The following is a 26,436-nucleotide window of genomic DNA, read 5'->3' as shown; positions in this document are numbered from 1 at the left end:
ATTCCACAGGCACCGAAAACAGACTGGTGGTTTCAGAGCCTGGGAGAATAGAATAAGGAGTGACCTGCCCAGGGGACTTGGGGTTTCTCTTTGGGGGCGGTGAAAACGTGGGAACACGGTAGGGGTGGTGCCTGCATGGCTCACCGCTGCTGAACTGACTGCACACTTTAAAATGGGTGACGCTGGCGCCTGGGGGGCTCAGTCGGTTGGGCGTCCGACTTCGGCTCGGGTCACGATCTCGCGGCTTGTGGGTTCGAGCCCCGCGTCGGGCTCTGTGCGGACGGCTCGGAGCCCGGAGCCTGCTTCGGATTCTGTGTCTCCCTCTTTCTCTGCCCTTCCTCCCCCCCCCCCAAAACCCTGTCTCTCCCTCCTTCAAAAATAAATAAACGTTAAGACAATTTTTTTTTAATGGGCAACGTTATGTGGTGTGGGTGCCACCTCCTACAACAAACACGCGGATAAACGCCTGAGTTAGGAGAGAGTGAGCCCGGCAAGTGCCCTCCTGCCCCGGGGCCTCAGTTCCTGGCGGGGCCAGGTTAATTCCACAGCAGCCTCAGGGGGCCACCGGGAGGGATACGATGTTGCAGTAAAGCAGCCCCACCCAGCCCAGCACGCGATAGGGGCTCAATTCACATCAGCTCCTGGTCCCTCTCCTGAATCTACCCAGTGATCCAGAAGCGAGGGGACAGTCTTTCTCCATGAGGCCGTCTGGTCTGAGCCCCTGTGGTGGTGGTGGGGTGGGAGGAGTAGATGCTTTATACTCCCATTTCACGGATGTGGATACTGAGAGGCAGCGTGCCTTCCCAGGACTATAGATGGGCTGTAAATGGAGTCAGGAGCCTATGGGTTTGGTTCCCAGCAGGGCCAGCCGGCTCAGCAGCCTGCCTGGCCCCGGAACCCCAGGGGGAGCCCGGGGCGTGTGAGTAGTGGGGAAGTCTGATGGTCGGCAGTTGGGGAGGCTGTCAACTCCCAGGCGTGAAGTTCTAGGACCCGAAGGGTCCGTGTGTCTGGTTCAGAGGCGTGGGGAGCTGTGGTTCTTACGTTCTGGGTGACCGTTGGTTCCTGGATTTGTGACCCTGGTTCTCGTGGTCCTGAGGCTGAGAAGGCATGGGCGCGAGTGCCTTTTCAGGCTGGGATCACGCCTTGTGGTCAACGGGAAATGGCTCGTCCGGGGCAGGGATCTGTGTTTGGCTGCCTGGTGGGCACAGCTTGGCCCGTGGTGGGCGCCCGGAACCCACCGGCTGGTGGCAGAGACTGAGGGAGGCAGGGCGGCAGGCAGAGGGCTCGGGGCCCCGCGCAGCCACTCACCTGCCCGTGTCCTCTCCCGTCTCCGCAGAGCGCTGTCGTCCGTCGTGGCCCTGGGAGCCAACATCATCTGCAACAAGATTCCTGGCTTGGCCCCACGGCAGCGTGCCATCTGCCAGAGCCGGCCTGATGCCATCATCGTGATCGGGGAGGGGGCGCAGATGGGCATCAACGAATGCCAGTACCAATTCCGCTTCGGACGCTGGAACTGCTCCGCCCTGGGCGAGAAGACTGTCTTCGGGCAAGAGCTCCGAGTAGGTAAGGGCGCCTCCGGGCTTGCGGGGACCCCCCCCCCCCCCGTCAGGGCTTCAGCGCCACCCAAGGCCAGGCGAGGCCGGCCGGTGTCTTTGCAACGGGAGCTCCCTCTGCGCCCTGCTCTGCGCCTGGCCGGGGGGGTGCAGGGGCTCGGGACCCCAGGGTCCCGTGTGCGCGGGCGAGGGACCCCTCGCTGGGCTGTGGGGCCGGAGGGCGTCGTTCCCACGAGGCTGTGAGCCGGCCGGCCGTGGCAGGCAGTGCAAGCGGTTAGAGCCGCATCCCGCTCGTGCGGACGCTGTGTGGACCTAGGCACACCCCCTGCCTCGGTTCTGTCCCATCTGGAATGGGACAGCAGGAGTTCCCGCGTGGCGTCTGGGGGCAGGGGGCTGAGGCGAATGGTACCATTTGTGCGGGAGGAATTTCGGGCAGAGGATGCTGTACAGGCACGTGTGGGAGCACCGAGGGAGTCTGCCAGGCTGCGGGGGAGGCTGGGCGGGCAGGGCGGGTGGAGTCGGGCCGGGGAAGGGGTCGTGCCTCCCAAGTCTGTGGGCAGTCCCACGGGTGCCATCTCACGTCCTCACAGCCCCGAGGGAGGCTCTGTGGTGCCCAATTTTACAGGGAAGGAGACTGAGGCCCAGGGAGGGGCTTAAAGGGAGACGTGGGACCTCCAGAGCCCGACCTAGATCAGAAACCGGCTGTGTGACCCTGGGCATGGCGCTCGGGACCTCAGAGCCCTTATGTGCGACACGAGCTCCGAGCGGGCGGGCCCTCCCCTGGCACCCCTCTGGGGCCTACGTCCCGTGGGTTCGATACACAGCTGTCGAACAGGCGAGGGTGCGGAGGTGATGCAACCTGCCTTCCAGGAGGGGCAGATGGGGGAGCGATAACTTGGGGGGCACAGCGCCAGACATGCAGGGGGGCCCTGTTATTTCAGACCCCAGCCTGCAGGCTCAGCACGTCCTTCCGATCCCAGTGGGCCGAGGAGCCACAGCTGCCGGGACCCGGGCCAGAGCCAAGCCGTGCAGGGCTTGGAGCGCCTGGCGTAGGGCTGGGGGTGGCGCAGGGGAAAGCCCCCGGGGCCCCTTTGTGGTGAGCAGCCTGTGGGTGGCACCTGGCACAGGCAGGAGGGTGGCACCACCCCCTCCCTGGGGCCCCACCACCCAAGTGCAGCTCCCGGCCCGTTGGGGAGGGAGGAGTGCCCGGCCCATCCCCCGCAGTGGGGAGGGCGTCGGCCCCGGGACCTGCTTTGTGCTAGGTGCCGCTTGCCTATCTGGCCCCCCACCCCCCTGCCAGGTGCCCCTTGCCTATCTGGCCCCTCACCCCCCCCACAGGTGCCTGCTTGCCCATCTGGCCCCCCATCCCCCCACCAGGTGCCTGCTTGCCTATCTGGCCCCCCACCCCCCCACAGGTGCCTCCTTGCCTATCTGGCCCCCCCATCCTCCCCCAGGTGCCTCCTTGCCTATCTGGCCCCCCACCCCCCCCCCATAGGTGCCTCCTTGCCTATCTGGCCCCTCACCCCCCCCACAGGTGCCTGCTTGCCTATCTGGCCCCCTGTGCCCCCCCCAGGTGCCCGCTTGCCTATCTGGCCCCCTGTGCCCCCCCCCAGGTGCCTCCTTGCCTATCTGACCCCCCACCCCCCCACAGGTGCCTCCTTGCCTATCTGGCCCCCCCATCCTCCCCCAGGTGCCTCCTTGCCTATCTGGCCCCCCACCCCCCCCATAGGTGCCTCCTTGCCTATCTGGCCCCCTGCCCCCCCCAGGTGCCCGCTTGCCCATCTGGCCCCCCATCCCCCCACCAGGTGCCCGCTAGCCTATCTGGCCCCCTCTGCCCCCCCCCCTGGTGCCTCCTTGCCTATCTGGCCCCCCACCCCCCTCCCCAAGACTCCAGGCTCCAAGGTGGCTGTGAGCACCGCCCCCCCTCCCCGCACAGCCGAGCTGGGTGGTTGCCTGCGGCCACACGGTCTGCACTCGGCAGAGCTGGGTTCAGATCCAGGTTCTCATCCACCACCCTGTTAATCCTCACTTCTTCACTGTGCAGAGACAGGCACAGGAGATGTTCCTGGGGCTTGGACTTCCTTTGGGGCCACCAGACACAGGCAGTGACGGGCACGTGGCTTCTTCTCAGGTCAGGTGCCGGGCGGGGGAGCTCACTGGCGATGCACTACAAATGCCCATAAAAAGGCCACGGGGAGCGACGTTGGCCCCAGCAGTGACCCGGGCCCCCCCCCCCCCATAGCGCACACTGTCAGTGCCCACCCGGGTGACCTTTACTGGCCGTCACGTGTCCCCTGGATCACGGCTAACAGCTCGTAGCTGTTCCTTCTCGGAGGCCAGCCCTTGGTCCAACAGGAGCCCGCGAGGGTTTGCAGTCACTTCGCCCCTGGGGCTGCTCACGGGGGGCCATCCAGCAAGGGGGACCCATGGGAACCTCTGGCCCGACGTGCTCAGCATCTTGTTGCCTAAGTCTGCCGTCCCCAGCCTTCCCCCTGACCTGCGCACCTGTCGTCTCTGCAGAAACCTGGTGTTGTTTCCCCGTCCATCCCTCCACCCTGCCCCCCGGCCACTGTGGGGCCTGCCTCGCTGGCCCTCCCCTGGCAACCGTCAGTGCCTCCTCCTGCCTCCCCTCCAGCCCTGGTCATGCCATGTCACTCCCTTCCTCCAAAACCTGCAGTAGCTCCCTATTGCCCCAGGATAAAATTAACTCCTTAGCTTGGAGTCTGAGTGGCCCCTGTCTTACATCACCCTCACCTCCCCGCATCCCTTCTAGAAACCAGAGCTTCAGCCTGGCTCACTTCCTCCTCTTCCCAGAGCGTGCCAACCCTTTCCTCCTCTGGGACTTTGCCCCCACTGCCCGTAGCCCTGGAAGGCCCTTCCCCTCTGCTTGCATCTGGTTTCCCTGGAGAACGCCCTCTCACCCCTCCCTGGCTTTTCCTGTCCACAGCCCGGCCACGCTCACGTCCTGGGGCTTTGTCCTCAGAGCCTGTCAGCCCTGGGCCCGCTCAGCGCCTGCCTCAGGCTCTCCCTTCGCTCTGCCCCAGGGGTGGGAGGGGTGGGCTTCCTACCATCAGGGCTGAGGCCTCTCGCCCTCGGCCCTCCCCGGCTCCAGGCTGCGCCTTGCGAAGGCCCAGCTCCCTTTTCAGCCAGGAGGGCTCGGCTGCTGGGAGTCACGAGCAGGAAGCGGGGCCGGGTGGCAAAGCCGGCCCATGTCAGAGGCATGCGGCTGCCCCGGGCGCGAGATGGGAGACGGGCCATGAGTTGGCAGGCAGCCGGGGGCACTCGTGGGAGCAGCCACTCAAGCGGTGCCAATTAATGATTGGCCCCAAGAGGGGGAATGGCCTGGGTGGGTGGGACGGCCCCCTTCAGGCCTTGCCCGTGACCTTGGGCCATGCCTAAATCTTGAGAGCTGAAGGGAAACCCCTTAATAGGCAAATGAACCCCTGTGCCAAGGTCCCATCCCTTCTCCAGCACCTGGTGCCGTTGCTTGTATACCTCCAGGGACGAGGAGCTCACCACTCGCTACTAGATAGGTCTTTCTTACGATGCCCCTGCCCTGGTTTCAGCCTGGGACCCTCCAGGTGCCTCTGTTGCTCTGCTCCCTTCAGGGAGTCAGGACCCACATGTGGTGTCACCTCCTGTCTGGGGGCCTCCACCCTCTGGCAGCCCAAGCCCACCCCAGGCCTATTTCCTCAGTGATCAAGCGATGCTCGTGGCCTGGCCTCTTCTGTTAACTGGCAATGAGCTTGGGGGGTGGTGCGGATGGGGTAGGGGACACCACGCGAGAGTTGTGGGGGGAGCCTTGTATTCCGGGGATGCTTGTTAGAAACTTGGGCTCCTGGTGACCCCGGGCAAGGCAGGGCCTCTCTCACAGGCAAGCACCGTAGTCGAGTCGGGACTGTTGACAAGGGCTCCCCTGACAGGGTGACGGTAAGCTGAGACCCAGGAGAGAATCAGAGTGACCCAGACTGGCCTGGGGTGAGCACGGGGAAGGCGGTTCCGGGCGGAGGGAACAGCAAGTGCCAAGGCACAGAGGCCACAAAGGGGATGGTATTTCCCAGGGACGCCGGGAGGGTGAACCAGAGGGTGGGGAGACCTGAGGCTAAAGGAGGGGACAGGCTGGGTGGGGCGCAGTGAACCTGAGGGCCCCACAGAAGGCACGGAAGTCTCTGAGCAGGAGAGGGACTTCCCTCGAACCCTGGCTCCCTCCAGCCACTGCCCCACCCCCAGCCTGAGCCCGGAGCCCCTCGGGACCCGCGGGCACAGGGCATGGTGGCCGCGGCTGTGTGCACTCCAGCCCCCGCACCCCACCCCCCCAGCTGCCATGGAACACTGAATCGCGCCCATCATGTGCAGCCTCAGACATGACCAGGCATAGGGGCCGCCCCTAATCCTGGCTCACGTGCTGCCTGGGGCTGGCAGCTTGCTTTGCGGTAGGGACTCAGCAAAGGCCGTCGGCGACTGGACAGTCCGAGGGGGCGAAGTGACTTACGTCTGACAGACGAGGGTCTCTAGGCTTCCAAATCAGCCACCGGCAGGATCCTTGGAGAAGAGGCTGACTTCCAGGCCCCCCCTTGCCTGGGATGCTGCTGACCAGGCCCAGGGGGAGATGTGACATTGGTTCCCAGGGGGGACGAGGGCTCCCGGGCCGCCGCTGGCCGGGAGCCTGGAAATAGGGTGCGTGCCAACCGCGATGTGCCATACGTGTGAGATACACGACAGATTTTGGAGACTTCAAAAGAAAAAGCAAGTAAAATGCCTCTTTAATACTCTCTGCAATGATCACATGACACAGTGGTGATCCTTGGATATATTGGCTGAATAAACTCAGTCACTAAAACGAAGTCCACCCCGTTATTCTCACTCTTCTTAAGTGACCTGTGGGGCTTCTGGGAGATTTCTGCTGGGTGGCCCTGCTCTCGACCGCACGCCTGTCAGCGGCACGACAGTCCCCGGGGTCAGCGGGACAGGCCCGGACAGGTGAACCCAGATCTAACCGTCTCCTCCCAGGAGAGTGTCCTTCATCTCGGTGGGGGGGGGGGGGGGGGGGATGCCGGGAGGTGGTGGCGGTCCGAGGGCAGAAGGTCACTCGTCACCTGCTTCCTAGGGTGGTGCAGGAGTGTGAGGTTGGCAGCCCCTGGTGTTGAGCCTGCATGCATTGAGTGCCTGCTGTATGCCACTTCTGGGGCGGGGCGCCGGGAGGCACAGTGAAGGCCACCAGCCCCGCTCCTGGAAACTCGTGCCCAGGCTGCTTCTCGGGTCCCGTGGTGCAACCTGGGGCACAGACTCGCGCTCTCTAGGTCTGTTTACCCGCCCGTTCCAGGGACTGAGGCTGGGGTCAGGCCTCTGCCAAGGCTTGGGGGTCTCTCTTCAGAACGGGGGGCAGGAAAGCCCTCCACTTCCTCAGTGGTCACGCTGGGGTTCTGCCCAAGGGTCTTGTGGACAGGGAATCCAGGGCTCTGGCCCACTGAGGCAGGACACAGATAACAGAGTGGGGGGGCCTTCACCCTTGGCCTCCGAGGGGCATGGCCTGGCCGGACCTCAGCAGGTCTCCAAGCTTCCTGCTGCCGAGGAGGATCACTTCTGTTCTACTGTCCGTGCACCGTAGACGGGGACACTGGGGCTCCCAGGAGGCTAATGTCTCACCCAAGGTCACACACCGCTAAGGCCTAGAGATTTGTTAATTAAAAAAAAAAATTTTAAATGTTTATTTAATTTTGAAAGAGGCAGAGTGTGAGCAGGGGAGGGGCAGAGCGAGAGAGAGAGGGAGACACAGAATCCGAAACAGGCTCCAGGCTCTGAGCTGTCAGCACAGGGCCCGACATGGGGCTCGAACTCACAGACCCAGAGATCGTGACCTGAGCTGAAGTCAGGCGGGATGCTTAACTGACTGAGCCACCCGGGCACCCCAGGCCTAGAGATGTGATTCAGCAGTCCAGCACTGTGCACCAGCAGGAGTCCAGTTGCCAGGGGGCCGTAGCATAGCCCAGAGGGGCAGGGGCTGTCATTCCACCGTGTCCCCACGCATAAGCCATTGTTGATTTGCCGTAAGCCAGGACGAAGGAACTTTCGAGGGCAGTCTGTCTGAGGCTGACCTCCCTAACGAGAGGGGCTACCAGAAGCCAGGGCTGCAGGAGAGGCCGTCCCAGCGTCCCCAGAGCTCTGAGTGGGGGGTAGAAGCTCCTGGAAGGCCATCCCAGCTTGGGACACGGATCCCGGGGCTCGGGCGCATGCTGGCCCTAAGCCAGGCTCTGCCCACTCTGGGCCTGGCGACCCCCTGCCCAGCTGGAGCATGGCCCACCGCAGGGCTGCTGCGTGGCGTGCGAGGGCCTCACTGGGTCAGAACAAAGGCCCGGCGTGTTCGGACCTGGCAGGACGTTTTCCAGTGCTCTGTTTATGACAACGGCAGAGAAGAGCTTAGTGCGGAGACACTGACTCAGCCACAGGTGAGCTGGGGTGGGGGCCGGGGCGGGGCCAGAAGGAGACAGAGGGACAGATGGGGACAGAGGAGAGAGAGAGAGAGAGAGAGGAACGGAGAAAGAGAGACAGACATACAGAAAGAGGGACAGAGAGAGGGCAACAGAAACACACACACAGAGGACGCGTGCCCGCCCACGGCTTCAACACAGGCTGCACCCACCCACGCAGCCGTGCCAGGCCCGGGGTCTAGGCCCATCCTGACATGAATCATAAAAGCAGCCCACGTGCGTTGGGCCCTTCCTGCGTCCCAGCTGCTCTGAGCCCTCCCTCCGTGGCACTCACTCACTCCCGCTGCCCGGACCCTGCAAGGTGGAGGCCTCCTCACCTCCCCTGAACAGGCGCAGAAACAGGCACCTGCCTGGCCGTCACGGGGCAGAGCCCGGATCCCGCCCCGGGGGGGTCCAGGCCCGGTCCCTACGGAAACCCCAGGCCGGGCCGGGGGAGGGGAGGCTGGTGAGCCAGGGTTCTGGGCTTCCCGTTCTTCAAGTGCACAAATAGGGTTCGGGACCTCGCTGGGCTTGGAGGCATCTCTGGGCTCGCCTGACACCCGCTGTCCCTGCTTCTTGTAGGAACCACCTCCCCGCCCCCCAGCCGGGTCGGGATGCACCTCGGGCAGGGAGTTAGATGCTCAGGGCCGGTGGCTGAGCACGGTCTGGGGCCGAGGGGCCAGGGAGGCTCACCAGCCCCACCCCGGTCCCTGGGCTTCTCCCCTGCCCCCCAGTTCCTATGCTCCCTAAAACCTGGACATGGGCATTGCACCTGCTTGCCTGAGTGACTCCGGGAGCTCCCAGTTTGGCTTAGGGTGTCTTCTCGCCTCCCGGGCCTCAATCTCTCCACCCATAAATTGGGTGTGTGTGGGGGTAATACTTTCATCCCACTTCTAGGCTTATGAGGGGCTGTGGGCGGGTTGGGGTGGGAGTGGGAACTCAGATGCACTCACCAGTTGGCAGCGTCCCACTGGCCAGGCCTCAGGTCTGGAGGACTTGGGGACCACTCCATCCCACGTCCCTTCCCCACCTCAACCCCAACAGCCCTGTTCTGAGGTTTAGAACCCACGGCACCGGCCTCGCTTTTGTGTTACATGGGGAAACTGAGGCTAGGAGAACGGAGGGCTGGGGAGGGTTACCCGGGACCCCAGTTCCATCTGGGTTGGCCCCCGTGATGGCGATCAGCAGGGCCGGGGGACTCCCAGGCAGGGCCTGAGTGCCCAGCGTCCCCTGCCTCCCTTCTGCTGTGCCCCGGGGAACCCCAAACCGCCTGGGGCCAAAAGCAGTGCCTTGATTTCCCCCAAACCTGATCCTTTCCACCACTCTCTTGGTAACAGCCCCGCCAGATGCCCGGGCCCCACATCGGGAGACTTCGGGGCTCGTCTTTCCCTAAACAGTCCACCTGCTAGACCTGTTGGTTCTACCCTTAGACTGTGTCCCAAGCCCGGCCATCGTCACCTCCTCCGCCTGGCAGGCCACCAGTGTTTCTTACCCAGCCCCTTGTGCCCTGCTCCCACTGTGCTGTCCACAGTCAGCCGGAGGGGCCTTTTAAAAAGTCGTTCGTCGGGTCACCCTCCAGGGGCTCCTCCTCTTCTTAAAGTCCAGCCCCCTCCCCAAGGGCTCCCCAAGTCGACGCAGTGAAGCCTCATGTTTCACACTCTCCGTGGGGTTGGACCACTCATGCTCTCCTCGTTCCCTTCTCGGGGACTTAGCATTGCAGTGTCCTCTACCTGCACACTGTTCCCTGTTGTGTGTGTGTGGCTCATGTCTCTTGCCACGCCCTCCCCGGTCACCCCCCCAGTCACCTGTCCTGCTGACCCTCTGTGGTTCTGACCCTGGGCTCCTGCCCATACTCTCAGGGAACCCCCTCCCAGATTGTCGGCCCCCTGGCTGTGCACTTGGCCTTGGGCCGGGGGATGGGTGGGGGCTGAAGGCCTCGCCTCCAGGGCTCTGGGGGTTTGGCCAGGAGGGCAGGCTGCGGTCAGTGTTGAGGGTGCCGGATGGTAACAGAGAAATCAAGGGCTGACGTTGGCCAGCCCGGGTCCCAGGCACTGTCGGCAGGACGCGAGGCAGGACAGAGCACGTCGCTGCCTGGCAGATGGGGAGTAGTCTGAGTGTGACTGTGGGGTCCCGAGTGAGATCCCGGCTCTGTAGCTGGCCTGCTGTGTGACCTCGGGCCAGTCACCTGCCTCCTCTGAGCCCAGCATCCTGAGAGTGTTAAAGCAGAGGACAGGTTGTATGCAGTCCGCTAAAACCCATCAAGTGCTGTATGTTTTTACGACAGCCTGTTGAGGTAGAGTTCACGGAGCCCACAGTTCATCCACGTAAGGGTCCCATTCCGTGGTTTCTAGTCTGAACGTGGAGTCGTGCACAAATCACCACCACCAATCGTAGAACATTTTTAGCACCCCAAAAGGAAGCCCTGCACCCCTCAGCGATCACCCTCCAAGCCCCCGGCCTCTGACCAACACTCATCTGCTTCCTGTCCCCATGGACTGACCTATGCTGGCCATTTCATATCCCCGGGATCATGCAATAAATACGTGGCCTTTTGTGGCTGGCGTCTTTCACTCAGTACGTGTTTTCAAGGCTCCTCCGTGTCGTCGGGGTTTGAGTCTTTTCGTGGCTGAGGACTATTCCGTCACGTGGCTGGACCACCTCTTGTTCATCCATTCGTCGCCGCTGGACGTTGGGGTCACTCCCGCTCCGGGGCTGTCATAAATAACCCTGCCGTGTCTACCTAAAAGCTTCTGTGTGGACGCACGTGTTCATTTCTCTTTGTACCCTGCAGGGGAATTTCTGGTTCTGTAGTAATTCTATGATTAACTTTCATATTTTTTAAAGTTTATCTATTTGTTTTGAGAGCGGGAGGGGGGCGGGAGGGAGAAGGCACGCAGGGGAGCGGCGGAGACAGGGGGAGAGAATCCCACGCAAGCTCCGTGCTGCCAGGGCAGAGCCCGATGCGAGGTTGGATCCCATGAACCGTGAGACCGAGAGTGGGGCGCTCAACCGACAGCCGCCCAGCCCCCCCCCCGCCCCCCGCTTTTGAGGAGCCGGCAGACGGCTCTCCACAGGGGCTGCCGTGTCTTTCGCTCCGCGCGGCAGCGCGTGAGAGTCGATGTGTCCGCATCCTCGCTGACGTCTGTTAGTCGGGGGGGCCTGGTACCTCGCTGTGGTTTTGACCTGCATTTCCGTGACGGCTGACGATGCGGAGCGTCTTTTCGCGTGTTGTTGGCTGGTTTTAGATCGTCTTTGGAGAAACGTCTCTTGGGATCCTTCGCCCGTTGTGACTTGGGCTATTTGCCTGTTTTAGTCTTGTGTCGTACAAAACGCCATATTGTTTTATGAAGGCCAAGTACAGGTGGGCCGACAGGCAAGGTGGTCTGAACCGTGTTGGCCACGAGCACGGGACGTGCACAGGTGCACACGCTCGCTCACACCCACGGGAACTGCATTCACGTGTAAGCCTGGGTGTATGCCCGCGGCCACACGCGTGTGCGCACACGCGCACGGAGATTCCACGTGGGGCACGCCTCTGGCTCAGCCACTTGGCCGTTTTGGAGCAATTATCTTCATTTTGCAGGCGAGGAAATGGAGACAGGGACTGGTCTCCTTGACGGGTCCAAGGCCCCCCAACTGGCCAATCTTAGGGTCCAGACTTGGACTCCAGGTGCCAGACTCTGAGCCTCCCCTCTGGGGCTGGGTGTGGCCCCAGACTTTTGGCCTCACCTCAGTCACTTCAGAACCTCCAGTATGGGCTCCACTCCCTGAGCTGCTGGGTGACACGGGGCAGCACACTGTCCCTGTCTGGGCCTCAGGTTCCTTGCTGGGGACAGAAGGATAGCGCTGGAGGGGCCTCAGCTCTGAGGTCCCAGAGTCTCGGCTTCCCTTCTCAGAAGGGGCCAAGTGCATTTCCTACCTGCTTCCCCCGGCCTGCAGTCAATCAGGTCATTATGAGCTCAATTGTGGTCTTCAAAAAATAGTGTGCCAGGGCCCTGGGGACGCCAGGAGGTGGCAAGCAGCTTTGAGGGGACAGCGAGGGGAACGCACGGGGCATATGGAGGATGGGTTTAGCCCTGCTCTCCCCTGGAGGGCGGGGGTAGCTCTGTTCTGCCCGCCTTCCCGATTTGCTCAGGAGGGGACATCCGTCCCCTCCAGGAGCTGCTCGCAAAGATCTGCCTGGTGTCCAGTGTCCTCCTCTGGGTCAGGGCGAGGGTTGACGGGATGGACTAAGCCTGCTAGGCCCTGGGCCTGGTGGTCTGGCTGGCACGGTGAGGGCATGGGGCAGGCAGGAGGCTGCTTCTGCTCTCTCTGAGTCTGGCACCCAGCAGGGTCAAGGAGGGCTTGACCTTGAACAACCTATAGGAAAGAAGGCATAGAGGTGCGTAGTCCCCGAGGGGCCCGGTGCCTCAGTTTGCCCACGTGGCAGCGGTTTCTGAAGGCTGTGCTGCTCCGGAGATTGTGGATTCATCCAGAATATGCGTGGAGGGAGCAGCTGGGCAGGCCCGGCTGGGTCAGCCCCAGGAAGGAAGCCCAGAGTGATGCCTGGGCTTTCCCTGCTCAACCCCCGCCGCCTGAGTCCTGCTCACCATTTGGTGACGTGAGGCAATGGCCGTTTGTCCTATTTGCTCTCAGAGCCGGGGCGTGGAGCGGGTGAGAACTGTAAGCCCCACTTGGTAAATGGGGACACAGGCTCAGAGAGGGTTTGTGACTGGCCTGGAGCCACACAGCAGATATGGCTTCAGGTCCAGTGCCGTCCTGCCTGTTCCACCCTCCGTGTCCTGCTTTGCTGAAACCTTGGGCCCTACGGGGCTAACGGTTCTTGCCTTGACCTTCCAGGCCCCAGGAACAGACTGGCCAGGAAACAGCGGGCCCTGCGTCAGGGGCTGTGCGCTAGGCGGGGATGGGTGGGGTCAGGCCCCGGGGTCTTGAGGTCATCTCACAGATCTGGGGAGCCACCAGTGGTAGCTGAGCTGGGCCCACAGGTTTGAGGGGCTTGTCACCCACCCGTTCTCACCCTGAAGGAGGATTGCAGGCAGTGCCCCTGGGGCTCGCGGGATGGCCCCGGGAGTGACCTCGGGAGGGGGCTGCCCCCCCATCCGGGTCTGCAGAATAGCGCGGTGATGCCCCCACCCCCGTGGGGCCGCGTGGGAACGACACGAGGTGTGTGCGTGCAGAACACGGGTGCCACAAAGCCCCCCCGATCCAAGACCCAATGTCACCCTCCGCGATTCTCCCCAAACTACCCCTCGCCTGCCCCCCGCCCCGCCCCCGATCGCCTCCCCTTGCCTTCATGGCGAGACAGGGTTTGGCCCATTAGAACCAAATAAAAAAGGAATTAGCGGGAGTGGCCGCCCCGTGAGTAACCGATGAGTAACCGAGAGTCTGCGCGGGGCCTAAAGCAGGTGACGCCAGGAGCTGGCACAAAGGATGGAAGGGAGGCTTTCGAGAAATGTCCTCCAGGTGCACGGGCCCGGCCTCCATGCCTGCTTGCCTGCTTGGGGACTTCAGGACAGCAGGACGTGTCGCGTTCTGGGTAGGGGAGGGCCGGGTGGCAGGTTCCGGGGCCTCGGCGGGGAGCGCCCACGCCATCCTGATCCGCAGGCCTCTTGGTGCGACTGAACAGTCTTTCACCCCACCTCCCGGGCGCCTTGCTCTCGACGTGCCCTCTGCGAGGCCAGCTCCCGCCCCGCGTTCACCTGCCGGCCACTCGCTGAGTCCCAAGGGCCACGGAGGGTCCAAACGCCTCGCCCCGGGGGCTGCGTGTGCCTCTTCCGCCCGAAGTCCCTCAGCGGCAAAGAGACCAGGCTGAGCCCCAGGCCCCGCGTCCCTCCCTCTGCCCCTCGGGGCTTTGATGCTACTGCCTGCGTTCAGACCCTGCTCCGGCCACCAAGCCCTAGTTCAACAGCCTCTCTGTGCCTCGGTCTGCTCACCCGTGGGATGGGCCCGTGACGAGCCTGCCTCGCACGACTGTCTGGGAGCTCAGGGAGGACATACGTGGGGGTGAGGGTGTTTGGCATGCGGCGGGAGCTGGCGGGTGACGGCGGGGATGAAGGAAGCATGGCTCCGCTGACCCGCTTTGCTGAACGGTTCCTGTAGCCAGAGCAGGCTCTGAGGCCCAAATCCACAGCAGCGGCCCCGGAACCAGGGCAGAGAGCACCATCCACTTCGTGGGGTGTCTCTGGCCGCCCTCACCTGGCTCCCCCGGGGCCTCGATGGCCTCTTTTCTCTTTACTCTTGAGCTCACACTTCTAGCATCAGATCAGGAAACGATTTCTTCTTCTTTTTTTAAGTTTTTATTTGTTTATTTGGAGAGAGAGAGAGAGAGAGAGAGAGAGAAAGAGCAGGAGAGGGGCAGAGAGAGAGGGAGAGAGAGAATCCCAAACAGGTTCCATCCCAGCGGCACTCGGGGCTCCAACTCACAAACCATGAGATCACGATCTGAGCCGAAGCTGGATGCTTAACCGACTGAGCCGCCCAGGTTTCCTCCCCCGCCTTTTTTTTTTTTTTAATGTTTATTTATCTATTTTTGGTAGGGGAGGGGCAGAAGGAGAGAGAGAGAATTCTAGGCAGGCTGCATGCTCAGATTGGAGCCTGACAGGAGGCTTGGTCTCACGATTGAGAGATCATGGCCTGAGCCGAAATCAAGAGTCAGACCTCAACTGACCGAGTCACCCAGGCGCCCTCAGCAAACTGTTTTGCACCTTGGACCTTTGCTCCTGCTGTGCCCACCGCCAGGAGCGCACACACCCACGTGCACACATCCACTCACATCCACACACAACACACACCTTACTTAACGTGTCCCCTCCTCCAGGAAGCCTTCCTTGACTCCACCCCTCACAGAGGCAGGCGGGGACGTCCTGTGAGGTTCCGTGACCCCACCCCTCGTGCCCTTTCTTACAAAGCTCTACGGTCACCTCCCCTCCCGGAGCCCCCGAAATGCTTTCGCGCACCCTCCGCCGCGGTGTGCGCCTGTGTGCCTGTGCGCGCGACCTCGTCGGCAGGCCTGCTGGGCTTGGGCAACACCAGCACCAATAGCAGGGAGTCTGGTAACCACTTCGCACCCGACACCCTTCCCTTCGGGTAGCCTCGGCCTGATTTAGAGCTGGGGAGGGAGAGCCCCATATTCTCCCTTGACCCTGCGTCTGCCTGGGAGCCCCCAGCCGGCCCGCCTCGACGCTGCAGGGCTGGGGGCTCCTCGGTGCCCCTCAAAGGGCAACTGTGCTGACAGACGCTTCCCACAGGGGTGGTGCTGGGGACAGCGCCCTACGCCGCTGGTTGGCAGGTCCCAGGTGGTGGCAGGCGTGGTGGGGGGAGCAGTGTGGGCAGGAAGGGCCCGGAGAGGAGCAGGGGCTGGACGGGAAGGCAGAGGCGGCCCTGTGTCCTTTGCAGACCTCCCTTAGCTCTTCTCAGAGGACGGACGTTTTCAGGAAGCTGTGCCTCCTCCTTGGTGGCAGAGGTCGACCAAAGCTTCCTCGGCACTGGGTCTCTAAGACCAACAGGTCCTCAGCCCAGATGGGAGGACCCCCAGGGAACAGGAAGCCCACCGAGGCGAGCTCCCCCCAGCAGGCTGTAGGTGAGGAGGGGACCCCAGAGCACACATTCAAGGCCGATCACACAGCTGGCATGCAGGGTGGTGCTTAGTGGATGTTCACGGAAAGGACTTGACCTTCGACCCTCTGGGGCCATCACTCTAGCCCCCGCTCGCAGGGACAGCGGTCAGGCACTCTGAGGGGCCTTTCCGATCACAGGCACAGGCTCTGTGCAACTACAGGGGCGTCACCGAGCTCCAGGCCCACAGTGCCAGCTGCTGAGGACCTCACAGACCGGGGGCGTGGCCTGCGGAGAGCCTCGGGGCTCAGGGGCAGGAGAGGCCGGGCCAGGATGGCAGGAGGCCCAGGGCCCAGCCGGAGCCTGTGGAAAAGAAAGATGAATTGGCTCTGGAGCCTTCCATCCAGGGGGCTGTGGGCCCCCGTGGAGCCAGGACGGCTCAGCTACAGGGATAACTGGGTAGACAGCATCAGGTGCAGGGAGAGTCAGATCCGTGACTGGGGGCGGTAGGTAGCCCAGGCCCCCTTCTGGCTGGCAGTCTGGAAAGGCTACCTGGCAGAAGAGGCAATGGAACCGGTCTTGGAAAATCATGAGGCTTTGGACAAGGAGGGCAAGGACATTCCCCTGGAAAGACCAGGAAACCCCAGGAGCACAGGAGCAGCTCTTTCCAGAAGGAAAGAGACGTTGTTTTGGGCAGGGGACGAAAATAGGGGGATGGGGAAGCCAGCTGGGCTCGGACTGAGGGCCTTTCCTGCTCGGGCAGAGGAGACCCAGTGAGGGTGCAGGGTAGAGGTGCACTGTGGGCCCCCTGGCTGGTGGCTGGGGGTGGGGGAGGCAAGGAGGACGGGCACCCAAAGTCTGGGCAGTTCAGGGGGGCATCTGGGCCAGGCAGGGGTGTTGAGAGAGAGGAGAGCCCCAGGAAGCCGGGGCCTGGTGATGGGGGGACAGGGGGTGGTCAAAGACACGGAGGCGGCAGCAAAGAGCCTGGAACAGGGTGGTGGGTGGGTGCTGGGAGGCTGGCCGACTGGGAGGGGCGGGGCACAGTCCCCAGTGCCCCCTCGCAGAGCCCGCCCTTGCTCTCGCCCAGGGTTGGGGCCCTTGGGACCGGGAAAGGAGGTGACAGTGGTCTCGAGTGCCGGTGGCAGGGCCGCGGCCACGCGCCTGCCACTGTCCTCGCCACAGCCCTGCTGGAGGGGTTCCGCCCGCCCCACTTTGCTGAGCCCGGAACTCAGAGAGGGCGAGCGCAGAGGCCAGGGCGGCCCGGCGCAGGGCGGGCGGAGACGCGCGCGCGGGTCCTCACCGCACGCACCCCATCCCCCCACCCCCGCAGGGAGCCGGGAGGCCGCCTTCACCTACGCCATCACCGCGGCCGGGGTGGCCCACGCCGTCACGGCCGCCTGCAGCCAGGGGAACCTGAGCAACTGCGGGTGCGACCGAGAGAAGCAGGGCTACTACAACCAGGCGGAGGGCTGGAAGTGGGGCGGCTGCTCCGCCGACGTGCGCTACGGCATCGACTTCTCCCGGCGCTTCGTGGACGCCCGTGAGATCAAGAAAAACGCGCGGCGCCTCATGAACCTGCACAACAACGAGGCCGGCAGGAAGGTAGGGCGGGCGCGTCCGGGGAGGGGGCGGGCGGGGTGGCTGCCGCCTCACCAGGGCTCCCCGCCCCCGCCCCCGCCCCCGGCCCTGAGCCTCTCCTGGGGTGGGGTGGGGGGGGTCCTTGGGGATCTGAACCCCAAAGGTGTGTGGTGGGTGGCGCTGGGCCTGGTCGGCCCCTCTGACCCTCCCAGAGGCCTTACTGTTCCCATTTCGCAGGTAGGAAGACTGAGGCTGGGAGTCAGGAAGTGATGTGCGCATGGCCGGCAGCTGGGGGATGGCAGGGCCGGGACCAGGGCCCAGCGTGGGGGCCACAGTCCCATATCCCCGCCCGGGTCCCAGAGGGGTTGTACCAGCACACCAGGAACGCTTCCTGGAGGAGGTGGCCTTCGGCTCAGATTGCCCTGAGAGAGCAGCCTGAGGAAGGGTGGAGACTGCAAGTTGGGAGGTCTTGAGGAGCAGCCAGCTTCACACAGGGGGCGGGTGCAGCGGTGTGGGGCAATCATGGAGGACGTTCAGGCAGGGCCACACTGGGGCAGAAGTCAGGGTGAGCCCGGCCCCGCCTCAGGGAGATGAGGGCCCCAGATACTGGGCCGGGAGGAGCGGCCACCATGGCGGCAAGATGGCCCGAGATAGAGCGCCAGCCGAGCGGAACGCCTCTCCAGGTCTGGTTCCCCGGCCCCAGGGGCTGCACCCGGGGCACCAGGGCCTGCGGGTCTCTGCAGGCGCGGGGACAGACTTGCCCGCCCTCTGCCGCGGGGACCACAGCTAAGGCCACCAGCTGCTCGCTCACTCACTCGACGAACATCCCCTGCCCCTTCTTTGTGCCTGGCGTTAGCTAGGCTGGGCACGGGAGACAAGGAGTAAGAGTGGCCGTGGTCATGGGAGCCCCCGTGGTGCCACGTGGGTCCACTCAGGGGTGCAGAGGACAGATCCAGGAGCAGTGAGAGCTTGGAGATGGGGCGGGGGGCGGGGCAGAAGCTCTCCGGAGGAGGTGCTGTCCCAGCAGGCCAGAAAAGAGCACAGGCAGAGAGGGAGGTGGCACTGGGAGCGGGGGCCGGCTGCCCGGAGCAGGCCTTGAATGCCAGGCCCAGGGACCGACTTGATCTTGTAGACGTGGTTATTAGCTTGGCGTCCAGTGAGTGCACGGGTGGACGAATGAAGGAAAGAGGGACACAGTCTTTGCCTCCGAGGAGCTCACACACGGCGCGGAGGCTCCATTCTTCGGGCGCGGACACATCCGCACCTGTGCCGTGGCAGGCAGAGGCAGGCAAGGTTCGTTTACCTGGAGGCATGGGGAGGGCTCCCTGGAGGAGGAGGTTCCTCTTAGGTCCCGAGGAAGGGCTTTCCAACAGCCCCGGGAGGAAGGTCTCACCATCCCCTTTTCTGCACGAGGACAGTGAGGCCCCAGGTGGGCAACAGAGATACTGGCGTCCCCAGAGGCCTGGGCCCTGGTTAGTGCTTGGTGGAGAAGCATCCAAATAAGCAGCAGAGATGCAGGGAAGGGCACTCCAGGCACAGGGACCGGCACAACCAAGGCCGGGACGTGGGGGTGGGATTCCGGTCCCAGCTGCGGGGCAGTGAGGCCTCTGGGCCAGCTTAGGGTGGCGGCGTGTGGGACGGGCCCCTTGTGCAGGGCCGCGAGGGCCAGGCCGGATTCTGGCCTCTGGGCGACAGGTGCCGTGGGACAGGTCCCTGAGACAGTGATCCCAGCAGCCTGAGGGCCAGGGGGCCTGGGTGGAGGCAGGTCAGCGCGTGGGGTCTTGAACCGTGAAGCCGTAAACTGAGATGCGGAGTAGGAGGGGAGGGCCCATCAGGGCAGGGCGGTCACAGGAAAGGGCTCCACAGGGCTCAGCTGCCAGGATTCTGGTGCCGGCCGGTGCTGCCCCTGACTGCGTGTGAGTCTTCCTCGGAGCCTCGGTCTGCTCGTCTGCGCAGCGGACACAGCGAACCTTGTGCCCCTCCCCCACTGCCCTTCCAACGGCCCCCGACCCTGAGCTGGGGAGCACACGTGTGGTCTGAGCCTTTGGCAAAGGCCGTGACCCTGGGGGGCGGGGATCCTCCTGCTCCCGCTAGCATGGAGCTTGGGGGTGGCAGTGAGGGGGAGCTGTAGCTTTTGAGGTTTCCACAAGTGGGTCTGGATCTTCACAGGTCCCCCCCCAGTGCTGGGGTGCCCTGGTCCCCACCCTAGTTTGTCCAGGCCACCCCGCCCCCTCCCACTTGCTCAGGGCCCCGGAGGTCAGCAAGGCGGGTGGGAAACAAGCTGACTGGTACGACACGAAGTCCCACGGCCTGGGTGGCTCAGAGCGACAGAGATTTATTCTCCTAGTTCTAGAGCCGGAAGTCCTAAATCCAGGTGCCAGCAGGGCCACCGTTCCCCGTGATGGCTCTGGAGTAGGACCCTGCCTGCCTCTCCCTGCGGCCCCAGGCGCTCCTCGGCTTGTGGCCTCATTATCCTGGCTGCCCCCCTCTGCACATGGTCCCCAACCTCTGGGTCTTTTTTTTCCCTTCTGTCCCTTACAAGGACATGTGTCCTCAGAGTTAGGGCCCACCCTGGTCCAGGATGGCCTCATCTCGAGCCTTAATTACACCTGGAAAGACCTATTTTCCAAATAAGGAAATAGGTCACATACTGAGGTTCTGAGTGGACGTAAATTTCGGGGAGACACTATTCAGTTCACCACATCCTCAGTGGGCCAGTCCTGGGCACTGTTATGAGGATGGCTTTGGACTCCTCTCGTGGGTGACGGAGGTCTGAAGTCAGTGATGGCACCGGGAGCTGGGGCAGGACCCCCGTCAGCTGGGCGCAGCCCCTACCCGACCTCATCTAGGTCGTGCCCCAGGGGGCATGTCCTTCCCATCGTCTGGGTGAAAACCCAGGTCCAGGGAGGGGTGACTTCTGCGAAGTCCCCAGCTGGGAAGCTGCCGGCCATGCCAGGCCCCCAGGCTGGCCGGACCGTGTGGCCACCCCTCTCCTTCACGGCCCGGGCACTGAGCAGACAGCTTCACCTGATGCCTACGCCCAGGTCAGAGGGCGAAGCAGATGTGGGCCTCGTCCCCCGGGGCCTCGCAGGCCCACGGAGGGTCAGGCCACCAGTGAGGGCCCAGAAACAAATGTGTCACGTCCCTCTGTGGCCCCGGGCTCAGAGCCGCCTGCCCACGGCTGTTGCTGGAGTGGAGTGTGAATCGCCTCCTCTAGGATGCCGGGACCCCCCCCCCCCCCCCCCCGCACCTGGCCACAGCTGTTCCCGGAGCACAGGCCGCACCCTTACTGCAGAAAGAACATGAGCTTGGCCTTTTCCCGGAGGCCCCCCCCCCGCCACACAGCCTGGGTCCGGGGAAACCGAGGCCCCGCTCGTCTGGGCGAGGCCAGGTCACCCCGCACCCTCCCAGGTGGTCTCCTGGGGCAGCAGGGCTGGCGCCACCATTGCTGTCACTCTTATCTTGAGGCCACTGGAGACGGAAACGGCACATTCTTGAATCCTGTGATCACTTCCCAGGAGAGGCTCAGGCCCCGGGGACCCAGCCAAGCGAGGATGCGTCTCCTTGCTTTGCAAACAGCTGCCCAGTCGGCTCCATCTGCCCACCGTCACCGGCCTGGCCGTGCGGGGTCCGAACGTGCCTGGGCGGGTGGGCAGGAGGGCAGGCGGTGGAGGCTGGGCTGCCTGGCCTTGAAGAGGACGGGGAGATGGGTGGGGGGGGGTGCAGGGGGAGGGAGGGGGCAGCCGTCCCGCAGGCTGCAGCAATGAGGCTGGTCCGGCTGGCCTGGATACCCCTGCCAGGTCTCAGGCCATCACGGCCTCAGGAGGCATCTCCTGGGCCAGCAGCCCGGGGTAGGGGGCACTGCCCTCCAGGCTGGGGACGCTGAGAGAGGCATCCATCGGGCCACTCTTAGGCCGAGGGGCATAGGTGGCAGGGCGGTGTGGCCAGGGCAAGAGAGGGGCAGGTTAGTGGGGGAGGATTGATGAAAAATGAGCATGGGGTAAGGGTGAGGGAGGGAAAGAGAGGTCTGGCCAGGATGAACAGAAGTGTGGAGAGAAGGGTAGGAGGCAGGCAGGAGGTCCAGACATGCGTTCCCTTGGTGGGGGGCAACCCGCCCTTCACCTAGACCCCCAGAGCTGACTTCCGGTTCGTGCCCTCAACCCAGACACCCCTTGTCCCGCAATTCCAGTTCTGAATATTCCTTCCCCCCGGGGTGCTGGGGCCCTCCCCCACTCAGCCCTCCCCTGGTAGGACATCAGCCTCCCCCTCCCCCTCGGCCCCTCCTCCTCCCAGCCTCCCGGGCCTCCAGCCCCCGGACATCATCCACGGGAGGGAATCCCACCCACCCCCAGGTCCTAGACACCAGCCTCAGGGCCCACCCAGCACCCACGTGATGCACACGTGGGCTGAGCTTTTCCTCTGCGGACCTTGCGCTGCCCGTTCCGGGAAGACCTTCCCCTCTGCCTAAAGAGCTTCTGCTCCTGCATCCACACCCCATGCAGGCACCCCGCCTCCAGGAAGCCCTCTTACCACGGCAGGGGTAGGCTCTCAGAGCGCCCGTTTGTGTCGGCTTCCTCTTCCCTCCCACACCGGGCTGGGAGCCCCCAGGTCCTTGCCGAGGACCAGAGCCCCAGGCAGCCAGGGTGGGGAAAATGGGATGGTAGCTGGCCCTGTGGGATGTTTCTTTCATTCATTCATTCATTCATTCATTCGCTATGGGTCTCCTGGTCTGGGCCAGGGCTGGGGTTCCGGCCCAGGAAGCAGAGAGTGGCCAAGTTCCTTCAGGGCTGGGCTGCTGAAGTGAGGCCACCAGAGCCCGGACAGCTGACAAATGGCCCTTCTGCAACGGTGGGGCGGCAGCTAATGATTCCCCATCTTTAATCAGGCCGGCTGGCAGGGTCCTTTCGATCCAGGTAAATGAGTACCTGGGGTCAGGGCTGGCTCTGGGAACCGGCCTTCCGGGACCACGGAGGGAGGCCCAAGGAAAACACACCCTGCACCCATTGTGGGCCCTCGGGGAGCTGGGGAGAAAGAACAACACTGGCCGGGGGCCGGCTTCCCAGCAGATGGCACGCCTGGGCCTCGCTGACCCGTGCACTCACCTCCTGCTCGTCCACCCCCTCCGCCCTTCAGCAAACACGCGCAGAGCTGGGTGCGAGCACCAGGCTTTCGTTGAACAGCCAGCCATTTATTAAGCACCAACTACGTGCCAGGCCCTACCCCAGGCATGAGGGCAGGGAGTGGAGAGATGGAAGGGTGGGGATCTGCAATTAATAAGCACCTACTGTTGCTGGGCCTGGATCACCGCCGGGCTGGGTGCGATACCAGCTTCGCCACATTGCTGCCCTGTGACCTGCACGCGGCAAGCCGCGTGGCTGAGCCTCGGCTTCCTCCTCCTCGCGTTGACCTGAAGGGTTGTGAGGATTTAGTGAACCACGTTTGATAAACATCCGCCGTGTTCTGCCACGTTCTGGACACTCTCACTGGACCCTCGTAAGGTCCTCTGCAGTAGGGACCTACGGTCAGCAGCCCCATTAAACGGACGAGGAGATGGAGGTTCAGGAAGGGGAGGCACTTAGGTGTGGTCGTACAGCGAGAAGTGGGGGAGCCCTGGAGGACGGAGGCAAGTGGGAGCGGGGACTCCCAGGCCCTGCGGGTGAGCACACTGGGCCCCCGCCCGCCCGGTCGCCCGCAGGTCCAGGAGGGCTGGGGGCGGGGCTCCCGGCCACGCCCGCACCAAGCCCCGCCCAGTCGCCCGCAGGTCCCGGAGGGCTGGGGGCGGGGCGCCCGGCCACGCCCGCATCAAGCCCCGCCCGGTCGCCCGCAGGTCCCGGAGGGCTGGGGGCGGGGCTCCCGGCCACGCCCGCACCAAGCCCCGCCCAGTCGCCCGCAGGTGCCGCAGGGCTGGGGGCGGGGCGCCCGGGCCCGGCCACGCCCACGCTGAGCCCCGCCCTGTCGCCCGCAGGTCCTGGAGGAGCGCATGAAGCTGGAGTGCAAGTGCCACGGCGTGTCGGGCTCGTGCACCACCAAGACGTGCTGGACCACGCTGCCCAAGTTCCGCGAGGTGGGCCACCTGCTCAAGGAGAAGTACAACGCCGCGGTGCAGGTGGAGGTGGTGCGGGCCAGCCGCCTGCGGCAGCCCACCTTCCTGCGGATCAAGCAGCTGCGCAGCTACCAGAAGCCCATGGAGACGGACCTGGTGTACATCGAGAAGTCGCCCAACTACTGCGAGGAGGACGCGGCCACGGGCAGCGTGGGCACTCAGGGCCGCCTGTGCAACCGCACGTCGCCGGGCGCGGACGGCTGCGACACCATGTGCTGCGGCCGTGGCTACAACACCCACCAGTACACCAAGGTGTGGCAGTGCAACTGCAAGTTCCACTGGTGCTGCTTTGTCAAGTGCAACACCTGCAGCGAGCGCACCGAGGTCTTCACCTGCAAGTGAGCGCGCGCGCGCCCCCGCCGCCGGCACGCGCGCGCCCCCGCCCCTCCCCCCGCCCCCCGCCCTGCTGGCTGCGGGGTGGGGGGCGGCGGGGAGCTCAGGGCGCGGGAGGGCTGCTCCCACCGGCGCCCGCTCGCTGCCCGCAGGGGCTCCTTCCCGCCTTTCTCGTCACTTCCGGTGGTCGAGCGATGCCCAGAGGGCAAGGCCGATGGCACCGGTGTCCCCGGTGGGGCGCCCAGCGAATTCTTGTTCTTTTCTCTGGGGAATTGAACCCCAAGGACACACGTCCTGGAAAGCGAAGTGACGACAAGACTCTGAGTGTCCCCCTCCCCCACCTTGTGGCACGGACATGGATGTGCCATGCCGGCTGACCACCCCCGCCCCCTCCCCGCGGGACTTTTTCCCTGGCCGCATCAGCCACAGGGCTTCCCCCCGCCCCGGGTGGTCTGGGCAGATGCTGACACATTTTATTTATGTTTTCTTAGTATCAGAAAAGGATTCTTAGCACTAAGGCATAGCCAGTCCTAACTCTGTACTCCGTGTTAGCGCATTCCCTTGTGGCCCTCTGCTCCCTGTCCCCGCCTCTCTAGACCCCAGGGAGCATCTCCGTGCCCAGCTCCCTCCTGGCCCTGCCCCCAGGGGGCCTCTGAGGGGAGCCACCAGCAGGGATCCTTCTTTTTAAAAAATCACATCCAACAAATCAAAGTGTCACCTATGTCAGGTTCCAGGAGTGCTGTGTTCCCTCCCCGATGCTGTCACCCTCCCGGTCCCCCCTCCAGCCTGGCACCCAGTTTACAGAGCCCCCTGCCCCCCTGGAGCCAGCTGAAACCCTAGGACAGCAGTGTGCTGGTGGCGGGCTGGTGGGGTGGGGGTGGTTCGGGGCGGGGCGGGGGGCGGGGCGCTGCCTTTGGCAGATGCGGACACTGAGGCCCAGAATGGCTCAGAATTAGCCAGAGGCCCCGAGGCCGTGAGTGGAGGCTCCTGCCTTGGCTCGGGCATCCTGACCCCCCAGGCCAGGGCTCCTGACCCTGGAAGACCTACTCTGGGGACATCCAGGTTGGCATGAGACTGACCCCATGTTTTGTGAAATCTGGCTGCTCCCCTCATCCCCTGATGCCAGCCACACTGGGACCTACACCCTCAGAGGTGCCTGCTGGGATTTCTCTAGTGGCCCCGTGCCCAGTCCTACTCCTTTGGCCCTGATCCCCATGCTGAGAAAACTTGGATCCACGAGGACGCTTGGCCAGAGCTCCCCACCTGCTGCCCTCCAGACACCTCCCCCAGGGGCCCCCCCATGCACACCCTCCTCTTAAAGTTCAACTCTCCCTGAAACCTGGGAGAGGAGGACGAGAAGGGTCCCGCTCGGTTCTAAACCACGGGCAGGGTGGGGAGGGGCCCAAACCCTGGGACTTGGGGCGATGCATCCTCTGCGAACATTCCCACCCTCCCCTGGGGAGTCTGAAGCCCAGAGGAGGTGAACCTGCCAGCAAGATGGTGTGCAGCTGGCTCCCGGTGTGCCCACCACTGCTCCTGTGCCCTCCCCCACCCAAATATAGGGTATTTACTTGTAGAAACCTGTGGAAATGTGTCCTCAGGCAGCTGCCCGGCCAAGTGGGCGAGACATTAGCCAGGGGTGAGTGACACTGTCTGGGCCCTGGCGTCCACCCTGTTGTGCCCCTGATGGTGCCAGGACACGCCATTAGCCGCTGTTCTGGGCACTTCCTGGCTGCCGTGAATGCCCCCGACCTGCGCAGCACCCCCTCCCCCGCCCCGCCTCCCCGGGTCCCAGGACACCACTGAGTCCACAGGCCCAGCACCTTCTGCCAAGGAACCTGGTTAACTTATATTGTTATATAGCGTTAAAGTGTCTATCATGTCTTTTAAATTATTGTGACTTACACTGGGTACTGGAGGGAGGGGACAGCCTCAAGCATTCCCCGGAGCCAGGCTCCTCCTCCTGCTTGAAACAGACTCTTGGGGCCTCCTGATGCCATTGAGTCACGCGCACTGTCCAGGCACCTCCGCTGAGACCCTGCCCTCCTTAACTGTCAGCAGCAACCCTTCCCTTGGGTGAACGGGGGTTCGTGCGGCCCTCGTGGGGCGGTGGCGGTCTGGGCACTGCGTCGTCCCCGTAGCTCCTCCCACTTCAGGAGAGCTGCTGGGTTTCCGACGGGCTGTGTCTTGCCTTCCCTGGAGGGGAGCGCCCAGCTCCAATAAAGCTGGAATCAGAAGTGAGTGTGCGTGGAGCCCGTGCGACGCCCCTGCAGCTCTTGTCCCCGGGGGGTGGGGATGCGTGTGCTGTCCATTGAGGACCGGCCCTGAGCCTTAAGCCCCCTGGCCCTCAGGTGCCCCCACCCTTCTGATTCCTTACCCCTTTCTGCGGGCTGGGCTGGCACGATGCCCACGTGTCTCCATTCTCACACCTTTGCCCGGGTCCCAAGCGAGGCCTTGAGTCGCGCCAGCCTCCGGGCACCTTTGGGGCCACCACACCCAGCAAGGGCCACTGGTGGTGGCCGGACATAGACCCGAGGCCTCTCTGGACAGTCTGGGCTCAGGATGTGAGGTCAGGAGGCCATGGGTATGGTGCCAGAGCCAATGCATGGATCTGGGTGGGGGCTGTTCTTAGGAGAACACCGGGGGGGGGGGGGCGCTTAGGAGTGGAGGACCCACAGCCAGGAGGCCCTGGCCCCATGTGTCTCCCCTGTGTGTTCTTTCTTCTTCTGACCCCGGCCGGCCACAGGACCCCTATGGATGCGTCAGTTGTGTCTGGTGGGGTTTGGTTCAGGTGCCCCCCGTGGGGTGCTCCTCGCCCTCTCCAGTCGTGGGCAGATGGCCCGAGGCC

General features: G+C 64.0%; 1 protein-coding gene across 1 annotated transcript in view; it reads left to right on the top strand.

Moving 5' to 3' along the window:
• The window catches only part of WNT7B (Wnt family member 7B), a 49,366-nt gene extending 23,537 nt beyond the window's left edge, over nucleotides 1-25,829 (top strand). The window contains exons 2-4 of the mRNA XM_047868527.1: nucleotides 1,337-1,563; nucleotides 16,905-17,176; nucleotides 23,118-25,829. Coding sequence (XP_047724483.1) covers nucleotides 1,337-1,563; nucleotides 16,905-17,176; nucleotides 23,118-23,597 — 979 coding nt within the window. The 3' untranslated portion in view covers nucleotides 23,598-25,829. The remainder of the gene's footprint in view (nucleotides 1-1,336; nucleotides 1,564-16,904; nucleotides 17,177-23,117) is intronic.
• Nucleotides 25,830-26,436: the final 607 nt, after the last annotated feature.

This window comes from Prionailurus viverrinus, chromosome B4 (assembly GCF_022837055.1).
Source record: "Prionailurus viverrinus isolate Anna chromosome B4, UM_Priviv_1.0, whole genome shotgun sequence".
NCBI classification, from domain to species: domain Eukaryota; kingdom Metazoa; phylum Chordata; class Mammalia; order Carnivora; family Felidae; genus Prionailurus; species Prionailurus viverrinus.
Note: the sequence above shows the minus strand (reverse complement) of the source record. Positions and strands in the feature narration are given on the sequence as shown.